The sequence below is a fragment of the Micrasema longulum genome, unplaced genomic scaffold (genome assembly GCF_059751315.1).
Source record: "Micrasema longulum isolate JH-2025_06_02 unplaced genomic scaffold, ASM5975131v1 h1tg003320l, whole genome shotgun sequence".
Lineage (NCBI taxonomy): Eukaryota > Metazoa > Arthropoda > Insecta > Trichoptera > Brachycentridae > Micrasema > Micrasema longulum.
In genome coordinates, this window is record NW_028280397.1 from 28,021 (window position 1) to 44,306 (window position 16,286).

The 16,286-nt window shown below is 32.4% G+C and overlaps 1 protein-coding gene across 1 annotated transcript; it reads left to right on the top strand.

The window, feature by feature from the left end:
- Nucleotides 1-202: 202 nt before the first annotated feature.
- LOC148270873 (uncharacterized) lies at nt 203-15,956 on the top strand. Its single transcript, XM_088242111.1, has 9 exons — nt 203-398; nt 514-669; nt 1,668-1,797; nt 3,813-4,045; nt 5,626-5,975; nt 6,583-6,865; nt 6,997-7,078; nt 7,242-8,332; nt 10,197-15,956. Exons 1-9 carry the CDS (start codon nt 356-358, stop codon nt 15,806-15,808), a joined length of 7,980 nt encoding a protein of 2,659 aa, XP_088098237.1. The 5' UTR covers nt 203-355; the 3' UTR covers nt 15,809-15,956.
- The last annotated feature ends 330 nt before the right edge of the window (nt 15,957-16,286 follow it).

A 16,286-nucleotide genomic window follows, 5' to 3' on the forward strand; every position in this document is an offset into this window, starting at 1 on the left:
ATGCTTTTTCAGATATACAACATGGTTATCGGCGTCGCTGGTGTAAATATTGAATTATCAAAACTACAAATTTGCATAGTTATTTTTTTATTCGCATCGCCTTTCCTGGAGCTGTCATCTGTTAGTACTTTTATTTATATGGCTACACATGAATTATTGCAACATGTGTAAATTTTTCGTCTATTATTTTCGTTTCTCTGACTTGATTTCTGTGACTTTGAAATTGGGAGAAGTGTTGAAATGTGTGTTGTCCTGAAAATGCTCACGATACATTTTTATGAAAATAATTGCTCTCGATATTTATAGTTGCAAATTTTGATGAACGAAATAATAATTTGTGTGTAACATTGTAAAAATGGGTGCCTTCTTACCATCTGAAGTTGCGAGACTGGTCTTAGGTGAGACCGTTAACTTATTTTAGGCGTCATTAGTTTTTGTTTGGCGGGAAATACTTTCTTTGTTTATTATCCAATTTTAACGTATTTTGAGATGTGGTTTTTGTCGATATTTCAGGTTATTTAGAAGAGCAGGGGTGCATGAGAGCATATGATGAATTCCTCAAAGGATGTCGACACTTGGAAGAATGCAGGGGCCGAGGGTTCTTCACAACAATAATGGGTTTGGCGTTGAGTGACATTTTAGAAGATTATTGTGCAGTTCACTCGTACAGTAAGTTTAAGTTATCATTACTTAATTTATACGATTCTATTATGTATTTGTTTTGCCTCTACGCCAAAATAGTACAATTATCAAAATAATATTCAAGAATATGGATACTTCATCTTTTCGACCTTGTTCAGCTAGTGAAATTTAGATAGCATCAGCATTATTCATATTAGAAATTCAATTTGATGATTTGGACGGTTAAAAAGATTTGTGCAATTCATCCTGTGTATTTTAAATGTATGATTAAATTTTTAGCTCCATTTTGAATACTTAGCCCTTAAAATAAATATTCTGTCTTTCAATTTTGCGCCCGGGGTGTAGTGGATACCAAATTGTGCTATCAATTCGTACATAATATCGCAAGTAACTATTTACTTAACTGTCTTGTATAATCACATTATACCCGAGACATTATTGTAATAATTAAGCATGTTTTTGTGTAGTTTAGACTCAAGAGATTGCTCCTATGTAGGTGCAATCTGATACTATGTATATAAGGTAATGGCCGATAGGCCACATTTCTTGTTGTATTGATAAAGAAATTTAATCTCTATTGAATTAATGTAAATATCACAATTTCCTTATCCCCACCCTATGGTGCTTAGGACTTATCTTTTTATACACCAAATGCAGTGTAAATAAATATTTTATGTCGACCTTTCCAGGAAACCAACCCTGGATACTATGGGCATTATAAACCTAGTATAAAGTTATGTATAGGCATAGTGGTAATCCTTATTAAGGATGGTATTCCCTTCCTTATTCTACCACCATGTCTAGGTGTAACTTCATACCGGGTTTAAAAGTAAGGCCCTATGTATCAAATGTGCTAACCATTGCACCAAGTATCAGTAATACAATATGGGTATAAAAAATCAATTTTCATCATTCCAAAAGAAAATATTTTTTCAATTTTCAATTAGAATAAAATTTTAATTAAAAATATCCTAGTTATAATTAATATCAATGAATTGTCTTATTTAATTACTGTTTTTTTTCAGTTCTGGACCTAGATAATGGAGAGGATTTCAGAAAGCGTATTGCCAAATGCCGAAGTCTTTTGGAGAAAGTCAAATTTATTAGTGAAGGAAATACTGACGTAGAAATAAAGGCTGAAAAATTATCTCAGAGGTGAGTTATCGGAACTATCATATATAATTTATATTTAAAATAATAGTGATTTTCTTCGATTTATTTCTATTTCACAGTATTTCATATCATCCGACCCGAGAAGGGTCGGATGCCTTTCAAGATGCTTACTTGCCCAGCATAAGCTTGAACTATGCAAGTTAAGCTTAGTGCATGTCTAATCTGTAAATGTGTAAAGCACTATGATTTTATGATATTAATCATAACATATTATAAAAAGTCAAGGTACTCCCCATAAAAAGCCTTAGTTTTGATCAGTTACTTTTCATAAATGTGTGTTTCAATACTTTAATTGCATCGAAATCAATTGAATTAGCTAAATATTAAGAAGAGAAAGAAGAAAATGTACAATGCATGCTGCTAGACTAAAATTATTTTGTAAAAACACCAAAGGTATTTTGTAATTTTTCTAACCTCAAACATTTCAAATGCTATTTATCTGTATATTTTACTTCCATTATGTTGTATTATTGATTTTTACATAGAATTCAAGATGAATTATTGTTAGTTTACTATTTTCTAATTCCTTGTTTATTTTTATCGACTGAAGGTCATTGCATATAAAATTATTATATTTATGATTTATAAAGTTTTATTGTAAATTTTGACAAGTAAACAAATATGTACAGCAAAGTTCATATATTATTATGAAATCTCATGTTTTAGAGATGAACTCTTTAGTACATACTATAAAACCCACATAATATTTGTGCCTAAGAAATTATGTCATACCTACTTAAAAAGAATGCAAATACTTTTGCTGTTGCTGTTTGTTTCAGTTTCCTATACTCTCTCTTTCTTCCCATATACTTTTATTTGTCATTGATCAATAATTACCGTATTACCTCACGATGGACTTAACCTTCAATGTGCAAATAGTAAATGGTAAAAGTGGTTGCATTATGATTAGGGTTATATCTCATATAATATTGTATTGAACTTGTTCCTTATTGCTTATTTTTACCATAGATGAGAAGCGATCTGAAAACTATTGAATTGGTATGAAATTACCACGTTTGCACGATAACATATAGTGAACAGATGGTTAGTAAAATGGTTGACCAATTTGAATCGGGTTGTGGGCCTATGGCCAGTGCCGCAGACTCATGGATCAAAGGTCCAAGGTTTGAAGCTTATTCTACAACAACTTGATACCCTTTTTCTAATACTGAGGTATTTACAACTCGTCGAAAATGGCCCCTAAAATTTAAATATCTAGGTACATCATAAGAACTTAAATATTTGTTTTGACTGAAAAAAAACAATCTGTTTACAAAAATATTTGTTATCTTTTTTTAAATGAATAAATAACACTTTATGGCACTAAAAAAAAATCAAAATAACAGTCAGCAAATGAATATTATTGATTACCAGTATTATATTTATTTATTTATTTAATACTTCACAAAAATATATTACATAATTGAATTTACAATATATTCCTCACTGGGAAAACCCGTGTCGAGGAAGACATTTAATTATTTTTTTTAGTGTGATATATATATTTTTTACGAATTGTTTTTACATAGATATACAGAAAACAATTTAATTAGAATACAAACACATTGTTACAAGTATCAACTAAAAGTAGGTAGCTTAGCTTGGATTATCAGAATTATAGGGTGACTATAGTTTCCGGGTTGATTCCATTTCTGTTCATTAGCATAATTTTTATTTTCTGTTTAAATTTTGGATATGTTGATATGTTGCGGACATTTTTTGGCAGACTGTTGAATGATTTTTGTCCAAGATATAAGTGCGAACATTGACCATAAGATGTTCTCATTCTCAGCACCGGCTGCAGTTCTTCAATGGTTTCCCGGGTTCCTATGTTTTTGGCTTTGCTTTTGGTCTTGTGATTGAACCAATAACATAGTAAAACCCAATTAAAAATTTGAATAACATCCATAACAGCCGCTGCCGAACACATATATTGAACTGGTGACAATTGGCTATTCATTCAAGTATTCATTCCAATATTGGTTTTTTTCTATTAGTCTGCAGGCAAGATCTTTGGGACAAAAGTCTAAACATGTAAGAAGTAATAGTTGCGACAGTGTGATAACAATAAAGACTGAAATATTGGATATGCCGCCACGAGCTGCTTCCATAGAGAGGCAAGACAGAACTATTCGCAACAGTGACAGAAGGTGCCGAATACACGGTGTAACGCGTTCCAATGAGAGTTTAGCAGAGGCTACTAGCTTGGCTGATCTGCCTGGGAATAAAAGTGAGTATATGAGTCGTTTATCATTTGTATCACCATTATCTTTTTTGTGAATGTTCGAAATGAGTGTTTTACGGCATGAGTAGTACCTATTGACTAATTTTTATCAATAATATGCCAAATATTTGAGTTTTTTAAAATAGTTATCAAACAAAATAATTTGGAGATGGCGTAATAAGATTCTCATCTTTGGATATGGCGATGGTGGACTTTGTTTGAAACATGTTTGATGTTTTCGTACTTTGCTACAGGGTAGATAGTAGCTTAATTATTTAAAAAAATGTATTATAAGACAATTATTGTATTGCTTGAATGACTAATATTTAAATTATTATTTCATATTTAATAATTTTATTTTCATTTTAGTTACCAATAATATTGATTTATTTTATATATAAAAAAAAAAAACAGTAGAAAACATATAAATATATATTAAAAAAAAAAAAAATGGTTTAAATAACCCTTTACACAATTGTATTATAAAAATTATAACCACAGCAGTGAATAAATTAAAATATAATTACCTATATTAAATAATTGAAAATTTGCAATTAAAAATTGATAATAACAATAAAATATCAGTAAAAAATGTAATGGGCCTGCCACACACTCGACGAGTGGCATGGGAAGTAGCGATGAAAGGAGGCAGAGACGTAGTGTGGCAACATTACTCATCATGCCGCACATCATGCTCCTCGTCGTGCCCATCGTTCCCTATTTTGTCAGTTTTTGATCACGAGTCAAAGGACCGCAATATAAGCGCGAGTGGTTGGCCACATAACAGTCACAGTACGCAGGTGGTATGCATAGAGCGCTCACACAAGACGCACGCGTCATTTTTGAATTATGTATATTTTTTTGTATGACATTGATATAATTAGCTATACTAAAAATGCATAGTGCTGCCATAGTTTCATCGTCTATTATATAGCAGACAAATGACAAGTGCGTAGAGTCGCAATTAAATGCGCGAGTAGAGCAGTGTGTGGGCGGAGAGGGCAACATCGGGCGAGAGGGCGGCAGCACAAGGAGCAAAGTGTGGCGGGGCTATAACATTTATGAAAAAAAATCACAGATTAAAAATTGAAATGATTTAAAAAAGTAAAATAGCATTCAACTACATAACGATAAAGAATACAAGTAATACTGTTTTTGATAAAGATCCTTTTTTAAGCAATATTATCAAAAGGAAAAAAGTATAATAATAATCTTGTTTTTATCACGAAATATGAAAGAAATAATTTTATTTATTTGACACTTTATATACATATACAATATATATACATATAAGGGCGGGCATATTGCCTTAAGGCAATTTCTTCCTACGTACCCAATAATAGAATTGATTAAAAAAATAATAAAATGTTACTGCGTATTTATGCCGTGCCTTACTTATTTTTTATGAATAGTCTTTGCTTTATTATTATTTTTTAGTTTTTTTACTTTGTAATTTTAGTTTATTCAACTCTTTTATTTCATAAAAAATCAGTTTTTTATGAAATAAAATAAATAAATTTTGTTTGTAATAACAAGTAAAAATGCCCTCACTATTAAATAATAAAATTTACCATTGTATTTTTTAGGATTTACGCAATGTTTTTGCGAGCCTGCCACACCACAGGCAATGCAGCAAAGCAGGAGAAGTCTTCCCTCCGACATGAATATTCCCGTGACTCGAGGCCTCTCCAAATCAATATCACAAGTGTTTAAGGAAAATCTCAACAAGTCACTGAGTAATCCCAAAAAGAATAAATATAAGCCATGCGACATGGAAGAAGTAGAATTTAGAAAAGCCCTCGGGCTTGTAAAATCAACCCAAGTACCTGACAATAACCAAAGTTCCTCCAAACGGTTCAGTTCAAAGTTAAAGCAATGCCCACAGAAGAAGTCGTTTGTGAATGATTCGTTTCCCTCAGATTCCTTCAATGTTACTGTGAGTACTGAATTGTTACATACTTTATTATGTATTTATTTAATCTCAAAATACATACATAATCATGAATATTCTAATATTGAGTTAAATATAATTCTCAGTAAATTATTTATTTATTCCAGATAATTTTTATTGTGCAATTTTTGTGGAAAATCACCATAAGGGCGATATATATATATGAATTATTTATCAATATTAGTAAACTATACCCTTTACACTTTTTAAGAACTAACTTATTAGCTACACACATATTTTTTCAACTTATATTAAAGATAAAATAAAAAAATCTTTTGCAAAATAGTAGGATAAGGGGGATGGTGACAATGATGATACATATTGTTAATTTAATATTGGTGAATATTTTTATGTTGTGTTTTGGAGGAAAATGATCAACTCTGTATATAATAGTAAAGTCGTGGGTTAGTAATAATTCTATATCGCCAAATGCGGTCTATTTCGTTTCTTCTTTCTTCAAGACTATTTAGTTTAAAATAAGTTAAATGATCTTCTTAGTTGCGCAGATTACGATTTTCCCCAGACCCGTAGGAATAGTTTGGAATTTAGTCAGTTTGTGACGAATGGTTAAATCAACATTACACTTTTGCAGACCCTTACAAATGCACTCCTAGATTGTCCGGAGTTACATGAGAAGTTGGCTGAGAATATAAACAGGATAATTAACAATTCATCCAGCAAGTTGGTCCACGAAATTATTGGTGAAGCGAACAAATCTCAGGAAGAAACTTTGACATTAAAGGAAACAAGTAAAGACCAAACTGATATAATTACTATCGACGATGATGTTCCTCAGTTGGACACTGTCATCAAATCCATTGTAGAAAAGACTGAAAAGGATCCCATATTTGATCAACTTGTAACTGATGTTTTAGGTAAGTTATTCAATACACACTCATAAAATTTTGAAGCTTCAACATTAATTATGCTGATCCAACTCAAAAAAGAATCCAGGTCCGGATGCAGTCTATATATCCATATTTATAACATTGCATCACTTTTGCAGCTGCCTCGGTAGAAAGTTCTTCAGATTCAGATGCTGCGAGTGGGCCTAGCACAAGTACTCCCGAGAAATCTTGTTCATCCAAGTGAGTTCTTATATTTATAAATTATTATGAAGTGTTACAAAGTGAATGCCGATTCAATTAATAACTTATTACTTATTATACATTTAATAAATTGATCCAGTGGATTAAGCAGATAAGCGGAAGTCCGTTTCTTCGAATGATTAATCTTAAATTTGCTTTGCAGGAAAAATGAACCACCTTCCTGGATCAAGAAAGGCAAAAATATATCAATAGGAGAAAATCATTTGCGGATGGTCAGAAACAATTTAATGAAAAATGATCCTCACCCTCAGAAATGCAACCAAAAATCGATTGATATGTTGAATGTTTCCCCGTTTAAAAGTTTCAATAGATCTCGGCGATATCCGAGGGGAGGAAAGAGAATGGACATCTTGAGGGAAAGTTACAGAGGAAGCACTCACAACATCGAGGATGATTTATCTGGCCAAGCATCGTCCTCTAATAGTAATTCTCCAACTGTGGATCTCAAACAGGATGAACCTAAAATATCCAGCAAAAATGTTATTATTTTATCAAATGAAGTTGTTCAAGGAAAAATTGATCCTAATAACGGATCTTTCTCTGTTCAGCAGGTCGATGATTCGATTATTACCAATACTGGTTACTCTCACCATTTGCCTCTACATTCTGCACACGTCACGGTTGAACCGAAAACCGTCTCCAAAGTATTGGTTAACAAAGAAGCCGCCACACCTGGTAATCATCTTAATGCAAATAGTGAGGCTGCAAATAATATCTCTACTAGTTTTCAAAATCTTGTACAACCGAACGAGACAAATAAAATACAACAAGCCCAAACGGAGATGAGCAATATAAGGCCAACTACCGCACCTGTACTTCAAGGTCCTTTTAATGTACATATACCTATGCAAACAGGAAATATTATCGCTTCGCTTCCTAAAATTCAGTTTGTGCAACCATCTGTGCAGTATTTAAATTTAGTTTCAAATGCTGAGAAACAGATTCCAGCCGAGGCTTCAGTTGTACCTAGAGCAGCGATGTACGAACTGAAGACTGTGCTAAACCGACAGCGAACCAAGCAATGTGATCTGTCTCCACTCCCGAGTGGTATGACTAAAGTCTGCACTGTCAGTAGAGTGGTAGTGACTGGTAAGGCTCCTGATATTGTCATCAGCAGTGGAAATATTCCTGGATCGGCATCATGCATCGCAAATGTTGGCTCTAAGCAAAATAGCTTTTCCAAGAAACAAATTTTGGATATGCCGACGTATTTAGTAGGAGCAGATAACACAGGTAAAAATACAGAGAAATCCCTTTTTTAAGTTTTTGAAAAAATAAAATGAATGTTCTAGACTATGTTTAAATAATATACCGCCAGAAAATTGTAATTGTAAGAACTGACATAATTGGGGATGTTGAACATTTTGGCCTATTTTCAATGATTTCATTAAAAAGATTTTGATATTTTGCATTTTTTCAAAAAATATTAGTATTTTTATTTATTTATTTTAAATACAAATTAAAATAATATATTTGTAAATATTAAAATGTAACACTAAAATAAAGATTTTAATTTTCTTAAAACACATAAAATAATTTTTCATCACCTTTTCTACTATAACATCACTTAAAATCACTGGAATACAACTGTCATTTTTAGGTCTCGGAATAACTGTTCTGTTCTTTTATAATCACTTTTTAATCTTCTTTTCACATTATGTTTATAACTTTTAATATTTCTATTTCTATATCTGCATCAAATTTATTGAAATAAAGACTTTACTATTCCTAAACGTGTGTCAACTGCGTGTGACAATTTCGAAACTGTTAATATGGCATTTTTGTTCAACTTACCCTAAAGGAAATCGGAATGTAACTAATGTTGTATTTGTTTGAAAAAATTATCAAAATTCAATGCAAAATAGCTCTTAAGAAAATTAGACTCTTAAATAAAAAGGTCGATTACATTGCATCTGCTTTGAATTTATTTTAAGACAATAATTTACCCATTATTAGTTATTTTAATGCCGACATAATTTTGGCTATTTTGACATATCAAATGAATGAAATGAAAACCGGGGTGATGAAATATGTAAAAAAAAAATAATTGTGTGGAATATTTGTACAAGAATATATGAAAAAAATGAGACGCTAACGTTGCGGTGTAAAAAGTGGGATAGCGTAAAATTGAGGAAGGTAAAAATGGGATTGTACTCTATATTTATATTGAACAGTCATGGTGATATCACTCATCCTGACTCTTTAGGGATGTCAAACCACTAACCCTAACACATGCTGTGCTATCTTTATACCTGTTATAGCCGTTCACCCCATACTCCTATAACACTTCCATAATTTATCTTTGTCAACTCTATCAGACGCTTTTTGTTGATCGACAAATGCACAGAAAAGCTTTTGGTTTTAGCAAGAAATTTTTGTTTCGTAAAGCAAATATTTGGTCTATTACAAACCGCTCTGTATATCTCGCACTCTATCTTTAATCACATTTCTTACTCCCTCAATTAGTATTCTTCCATACATTTGCACTCCATACATTTTTATTTAGATTCAAATGACACATTTGTTTAATTGGAAGAATTTGCGAAGTGGCAATAAATCTGCTAATGTGCAATTCATATTGTACAAAAAGTTCAATAAGTAAAAACTTTTTATAATTGCAGCTAAAGGTGATATTTACAAAATATTAATTTTCCGTGCGATAATAATCAAATACAATAAAGTGAACACACAAAGAAAAAAAATTGTGTTTAAATTTTCCCAATAAAACTTTGTGTTAATACATAATATTTACTGTTTCTTAAATCATAAGAATCTTGATTTTATGAATACAATAGTGAGAAAAACACATTTTTCATACGTGTCCCCTATGAAAAATGTTACAAACCATGAAATAATATCCAAACAAATTTGTACCAGATTTTATCTGGGTGTATTTATGTTTGTTTGAGCTTGTTGCTAAAAGAGGGAAGGAGTAGAAAGGGGTGGCCTATTTCAAACTTAAAAAGATTTGCTCCTCTGAAATTGTATTTTTTTTCTCTATTGAATTTCCTTGCATTTAAATGATTATGCAAAAACAATTTATTGTCCCTGTCAATTTGAATAAGGTGAATGAATAAATCTCTCTTTTTTATTTTAGATACATCTAAGATACTGACTGGATCTGTAACAATGTCAGAAATGATTCCAACTATTTCAATACCTGAACCTGTACCATCCGTCGAGTCCAATAGTAATTACTATGCTGGAAATGTAAATCAACCAAACAGGAAGTGGACCATATCTACCCCGATAGAGCAAAAAAAAAATATAGGCCAGGTAGTCAATTCCGTCCAATTTCACCAAGGTTATTTTAATAATACGAGCAATACCGACGGAAATTCAACCATTTTGAAAAACTTTGATAATATGTCAATACCTTTAAAAAGTCAGCTTTCAGGCAAAAGCATGTCACCCCAAAACAAAGAAGAATCATTTATTAAAGATTCCATAAGTAGTCAAAGTTATGCAACCTCGGAAGAGGATCATTATGTTATCGATGAAGGTTCCAAAGCTTCTCAACTTCCCCCTTCAACACTTGTTTCCAAAAAGGCATCAGCAGCTTTTGATAACAATGAAAACACTTTAACTGACTCGTACACTACAGCTGGATTAAATGTTGTTTCTAATGATTTAATTGAACAGAAAAGAAATACTCCTGACTTAATAATAGGAAAAAGGTCAAGTTCCTCTACTCCTAGACGGAGCTTTACACATGTACGAGTTCTAGATTTTAATACACCACCTCGGGGATCCGAAGATGATAAAAGAAGAACTCAAAGTTCCCCGAAACAGTCTCTCAGAATTCACGGAACAAGCCAAAAGTCACAAAACTCGCAACCTAAAGGACTCAGTGTCAAGTCTCAACTGTTTCCTACTATTCCAGAACAAACACAAGGTGAAATAGTTGACGCAGTAACTGCATCTGAGCCTAAAATCCAATATACAAAATCTGTAGGCAAAACAGAATGTAAGGGAATAAAACTGATTAAGGCTCTCCCAGAACGTAAATCTGGTTGTAAAGTTATTAAACCACAAAAACTTCCAATTAAACAGAACTCTGGGTGTAAAGTCCTGAAACCAGTAAGGACATCACCGAGGCGGAAAGTACAAGATAAATCCGACCCCAAAATAAGCAATGTTTGGGATGACGTTCAAGGAGTAGGAAAAATAATTTCTTCCAATGATATCTCGTTCTTGAAATCAGAAAAGTCAAACAAAAGTAATGACTGTAAGCGAAAGGTTTATAAAAAAAAGGCAGTCCTCTCAAAAAATTGTTCCAACGAGTCGGTGCACATTGACATTGATAATTTTAGCAAGAGTACAGACTCCAATAAACAAGGGACTCGAGGTAAAAATGAGACTATAGAATCTAATACAGAAGAAACTTTAACAAGCCAAGAAACTGTAAACTCTGATAAAGATCCTGATATGATTCGAAACGAACTAATGAAAAGTTTGGAACATATCAAGGAAGAAGAAAAAAGAGTTGCTGAAGAGAGAAGGCAGCTTGAAAAAGAGTTAATTACCGAAGAAAAAAAGCGCTTGGAAGATGCAGCAGCAGTTGAATGGGCTCGTATTCGTAGTGTAGACAAGAGGCGTTGGGATCAAGAAATCAGGGCCCAGGTGGCCGATAAGCATCAACCGGCTATCCTAAAAACCAATAAACCCAAATCACGAAGAAAAATCTCCAAGCCAAATGTAACTTCTGAAATTCAGAAAACTAAAGATAATCTATCTAAGAGCACTGAGGATGAGGGGAAGCTGTTAGAAAATGCATTGAGTAAAACCCCAGACCCTGCTAGGAAAAATGAAAATGGCTTATTAAGTGAGGTTATTACGGTGCCAAATCACACAGACACTGATGAATTCACAGGTTATAAAACTAAAAATACACTCGATAAAAAATCATTAATGGTCGATGTTTTTGGAGAAGATAGTAATGATGACTGTGTAGTTGTTGAATCAAATGTTATGTTACCTGATAGTAAACATTTACAAAAAGAGAACCCTTCAGTTGTCATCCAGCAAAAAAATGATTCTATAACCAACCAAAAATACTTGCTTCAGGTAAGAAACTTGAGAAATTCTGTACATGAGAAAACTGAATCCAAAAAAACTGTACCTGTTCAAGAAACAGTTCCAGTTCTGCAAAATAAAATTAAAAATAAATCTACACCTAAAAACAAAAACAGTTCTAAAATCACTTCTGAAAATAATTCAGGTAAAGATTTGACTTTAGAATCATCAAGTAAAACAAACGCATCTTCAAGTTTAGCCCCAAAAAAGAGTAAGAACTCTAAACACAGTGGAAAGTCTTCTTCTAAAGAAACAGTGACTGTAGTAAACAAAGAAATTCCGATTGCTTCCAACTTAAATGAATTGCAAGTGGCGAAAACAGAAGTAGCAATTATTCTCGAACCACCTGTTCCATCTGTCAAAATAACTCCGGATATGCCGAGAGAACACGATTTCAATCCGATGAATGCTAAATGCAATTTAGCCTCGCTTTTAGAAACCCCATTCAAGTGTGGAATCATGGACTTTAATTGTTTGGAAACTCCAAAGTTTATAAGTCCAGGGTTTTTCAATGATCTGGGATTATCATCTCTGAAATTATTAGATATGCCGACGCCTAACTTTCCCACACCATTTGCTGTTGGCTCTACATCTAAACCTATTACCAAAGACTGTACGCCCGGTTCATATTCATCTCGTCCTACGGATTATTCAAGTAGTAGTTCTTATTACAAACCAGATGAGATAGAGTTCAATGTAGATGCTATGGAACAAGCTCTGAAAAAGAGACTTTCTCAAGATTCACAATGTTCAGTGTCACCTGAATTTAAACCATTAGATAAAAATGAAGAAAAAGATGATTTAAAGGAACAAGAAGTACAGAAAGAAACGGAAGAACAAGATAAAGAAACCGCTGAAGAAGTAATACCGACGAGGGTTTTAAGACCGAGAGTGACACCTAAAGTGTATTTTCCACATGTGCAACCAAAGACTGATAAATGTTTAAAAAACAGTTATCCTGATAAATGTACAGTGAATGATAGTTGTAGTAAGCCTTCTACATCAACCAAAAAGTTTCCACAAGATTTAGATTTATCTAGTGATAGTTTGTCTATTAGTTCGACACAGTCGTCTAGTAGTTTCGATGATACAGTAATAAAAATGTCTTTCATTGACACACAAAAACAATACTCTACATCGACTCCCAATGCAAGAAATGAAAATGCCAGACAAAGTGTTACAAGTAATCAAAATACAAGTAACCCTTTGGTAGTGGATAAAAATACACAATTAAAAGACAAATCTTTAAAAGCGTCAAGCAAACTCAATGCTCCTATGGAATCAAAATCCAAAAAAAAAACAAAAATTGAGGCCACTAGAAAGGTTGTTCAATCATCGCAATTATCATTAAAAAGTCATTCAAAACCAACCAACGTAAAACATTCTATTGATCCTTCTCTTGATAAATCTGACTCTTACCTGTCAACTCTTAAAAAAGTTCAAGATGATAATGCTCAAAGTGAATCCAGCAATAATAGTACTAGTTTAATTAAATCTAGAAGAAAATCTTCTACTCCCCGTAAACTTCAAAACACGTTGCCAGATACCTTGTTGGTTAAATGTTCTGAATCCCAAAATTCCATTAGTAATATTCCGACAGTGAGTTGTCAAGATGCTCAAGTTAATATGGCAGCTTCCCATTTAGGATTAAACACCAAAGTTAATACAAAGGATTTTGAAAGTGTATCTGCTACTAAAGATAATGCAATCACTGTTAGTTCTCAAAATCTTGATAGAGTTAAGGGCGGTTCTTTAGAAGATAACAAAAGACCTTTATGCTCCCCAAAGTCTACTGAGGAAGATTTTGTGACATTACACCTGAGCTCTGATGAAGCAGATATAGATTCCACTGATTTAAATTATGATCCCAAATCAACAAGTGGTAAGTCTTTGAATGACTCGTCTGAGTTATTCCAAATCCAAAATTTTATAGCTAATAGTTGTAGCTCTGATGGTGGAAAAACACCTTTTCAAAAAAATTTAGAGAAAGAAGGATTTGATGAATTTAGTGCTAAAAAAATTGAGAAGGATTTGACTGATACGGTTGCTATTGAAGATATATTTTCTTCTAACTGTTCAAAATCTACAGGCCAACTTAACACTGTCAACGTTTCTATAATAAATATTGAAAACCGAGAAAATCTAAAAACCGCCACACAAGTCACGGAATCCCATGAAGACGAAAACAAATCAGTATCTACTTCATTAAAAATTCATGAAAATGTTGACACATCAGCAAAACCTACAAAGCTGCATAACTATTCTAGTTCGAAACCAAAATTGGAAAATAAAGAAAAAAAGGATAATGATAGTGTACATTTTAGTAAATCACCTGTTAATAAAAAAGACAAATTGAAGAGTTTGGATTCTACGAGAAATATCTTTGAAGACAATGATGAAAAACACCTGGAAAATGAGAAATTGAAAACAGATCTTAAACCAAAAACTGATAATTCTAAAAAATTAAAATATAGTTCTAAGTCTCATTACAGACCTAAGGAAAGTCACAGTATGAATTATAAAAAGAGCCCTTTAAAAGTAAAAACCTCAGTTTTAAAAAAAAACAAGCACAAAAGTCCAATTAAATCAACTTCTCGTTCTAAAACTTCAAAGGAAATTAAGGAAAATATTTCGGCGGAAATTAAACCAAAAGTTTCAAAGGGGTATAAATCTGATGCAAATGTTGATAAATCTCGAGGGAATGAGAATGATGTCAGTATGGAAGCAAAGGATGTAATAACTGAAGGCAACAAAGTTAAAATAAATATTTCATCAAGTTCTTCTAGATTGCCAGATGTTTCGGAAATTTTAACTCCTTCACAAAATATTTCAGCAGATGAAATCAATAACTCCAATGATTCCGATGATTCTGATGATCATGTCACTTGGGAAACTCATCTTTGTAATGATTCAACTGATAACTTCAAAACAATATTACATCGTTCACTCAAACGACGACCAAAATTAATGCCTTTAGGTATCGATTTTGATAACTTCCGTGTAAGTGCGACAATCGTAAATCCTGAAACGAATACAGAAGAAGAACGCAATGTGCAATTCACAAATTTCTTTGAATTATTTACCATAGATCCTTTTCCAACTGCCAATGTAAAAAATAAAAGTTGGAACCAGAAAACTCAACCAAAGAGACCACTAGAATTACTAATGGATGAATGCGAAGAGCAGAACGAAAGTATTCAAGATATTTCTGAACTCAACTATAAATCTGAAGAGGTAACTGAGACTGAAACCTCAATAGCTATTAATTCTATCCTTACGCATGATGAATCTGCTAGAAGTCCATTCTTCTTCAGTCGTATAGAGGAATTCCCCATATCTGGTAATGTTGAGGTAGCATGTGAAAAACTGAAGAAAACTATAATTGAAGATATTCTCTCTGAAAATTCCTGCGATGAACCCAAGGTTGACCACCGAGATGATTTTCAATCGGAGACCACATCGGTGGAAATACACAAAACTCCCGAACATGCTGACAAAAGAAAGAGACAAGATTGTGAAGAAGATTCAGATGAGAGAGATGAAGAGAATTCAAAGAAGGCAAAGTTTACTCCGCAGTATTTACTAAAGCAACTGGACATAGAATCTATTTTAACCAAAATTCACGGTCCTTAATGTCATTTGTTGTCCTTATTTTTTTTTAATACATAAATTTATTTCAATTTTTAGAACTGCAGCATTATCATAATGACCAAAGCTATATTTCTTCTTTGACAACATATCCACAGTGCTGAATACAAATCGTTTTCTGTCTGTTTTCTACAAAAATTACAATATTGTGTATAGCTCATTTAAAATATAAATTAATTGCCAAAATTATATTTGAAATATAAGAACCTTCTAGACATTTAGAAACATTTATACTTAAAAAATAAATCATTCACAGTGGCACACTCCCAATGGACTTTCATCTCGGGCTTAATACTAATTGATGACATTCTCACAAAAATATTAAAACAAATATTTTTTTTAATGATCTAGTATGTATTAAGACCGATGATTATTCACGCGCAGAAAAAAAACATTAAAAGTGAAGATATTATGATCGATTTTTATGTGATTAATATGAGCTACCAAATTGTTGTTTAAATTA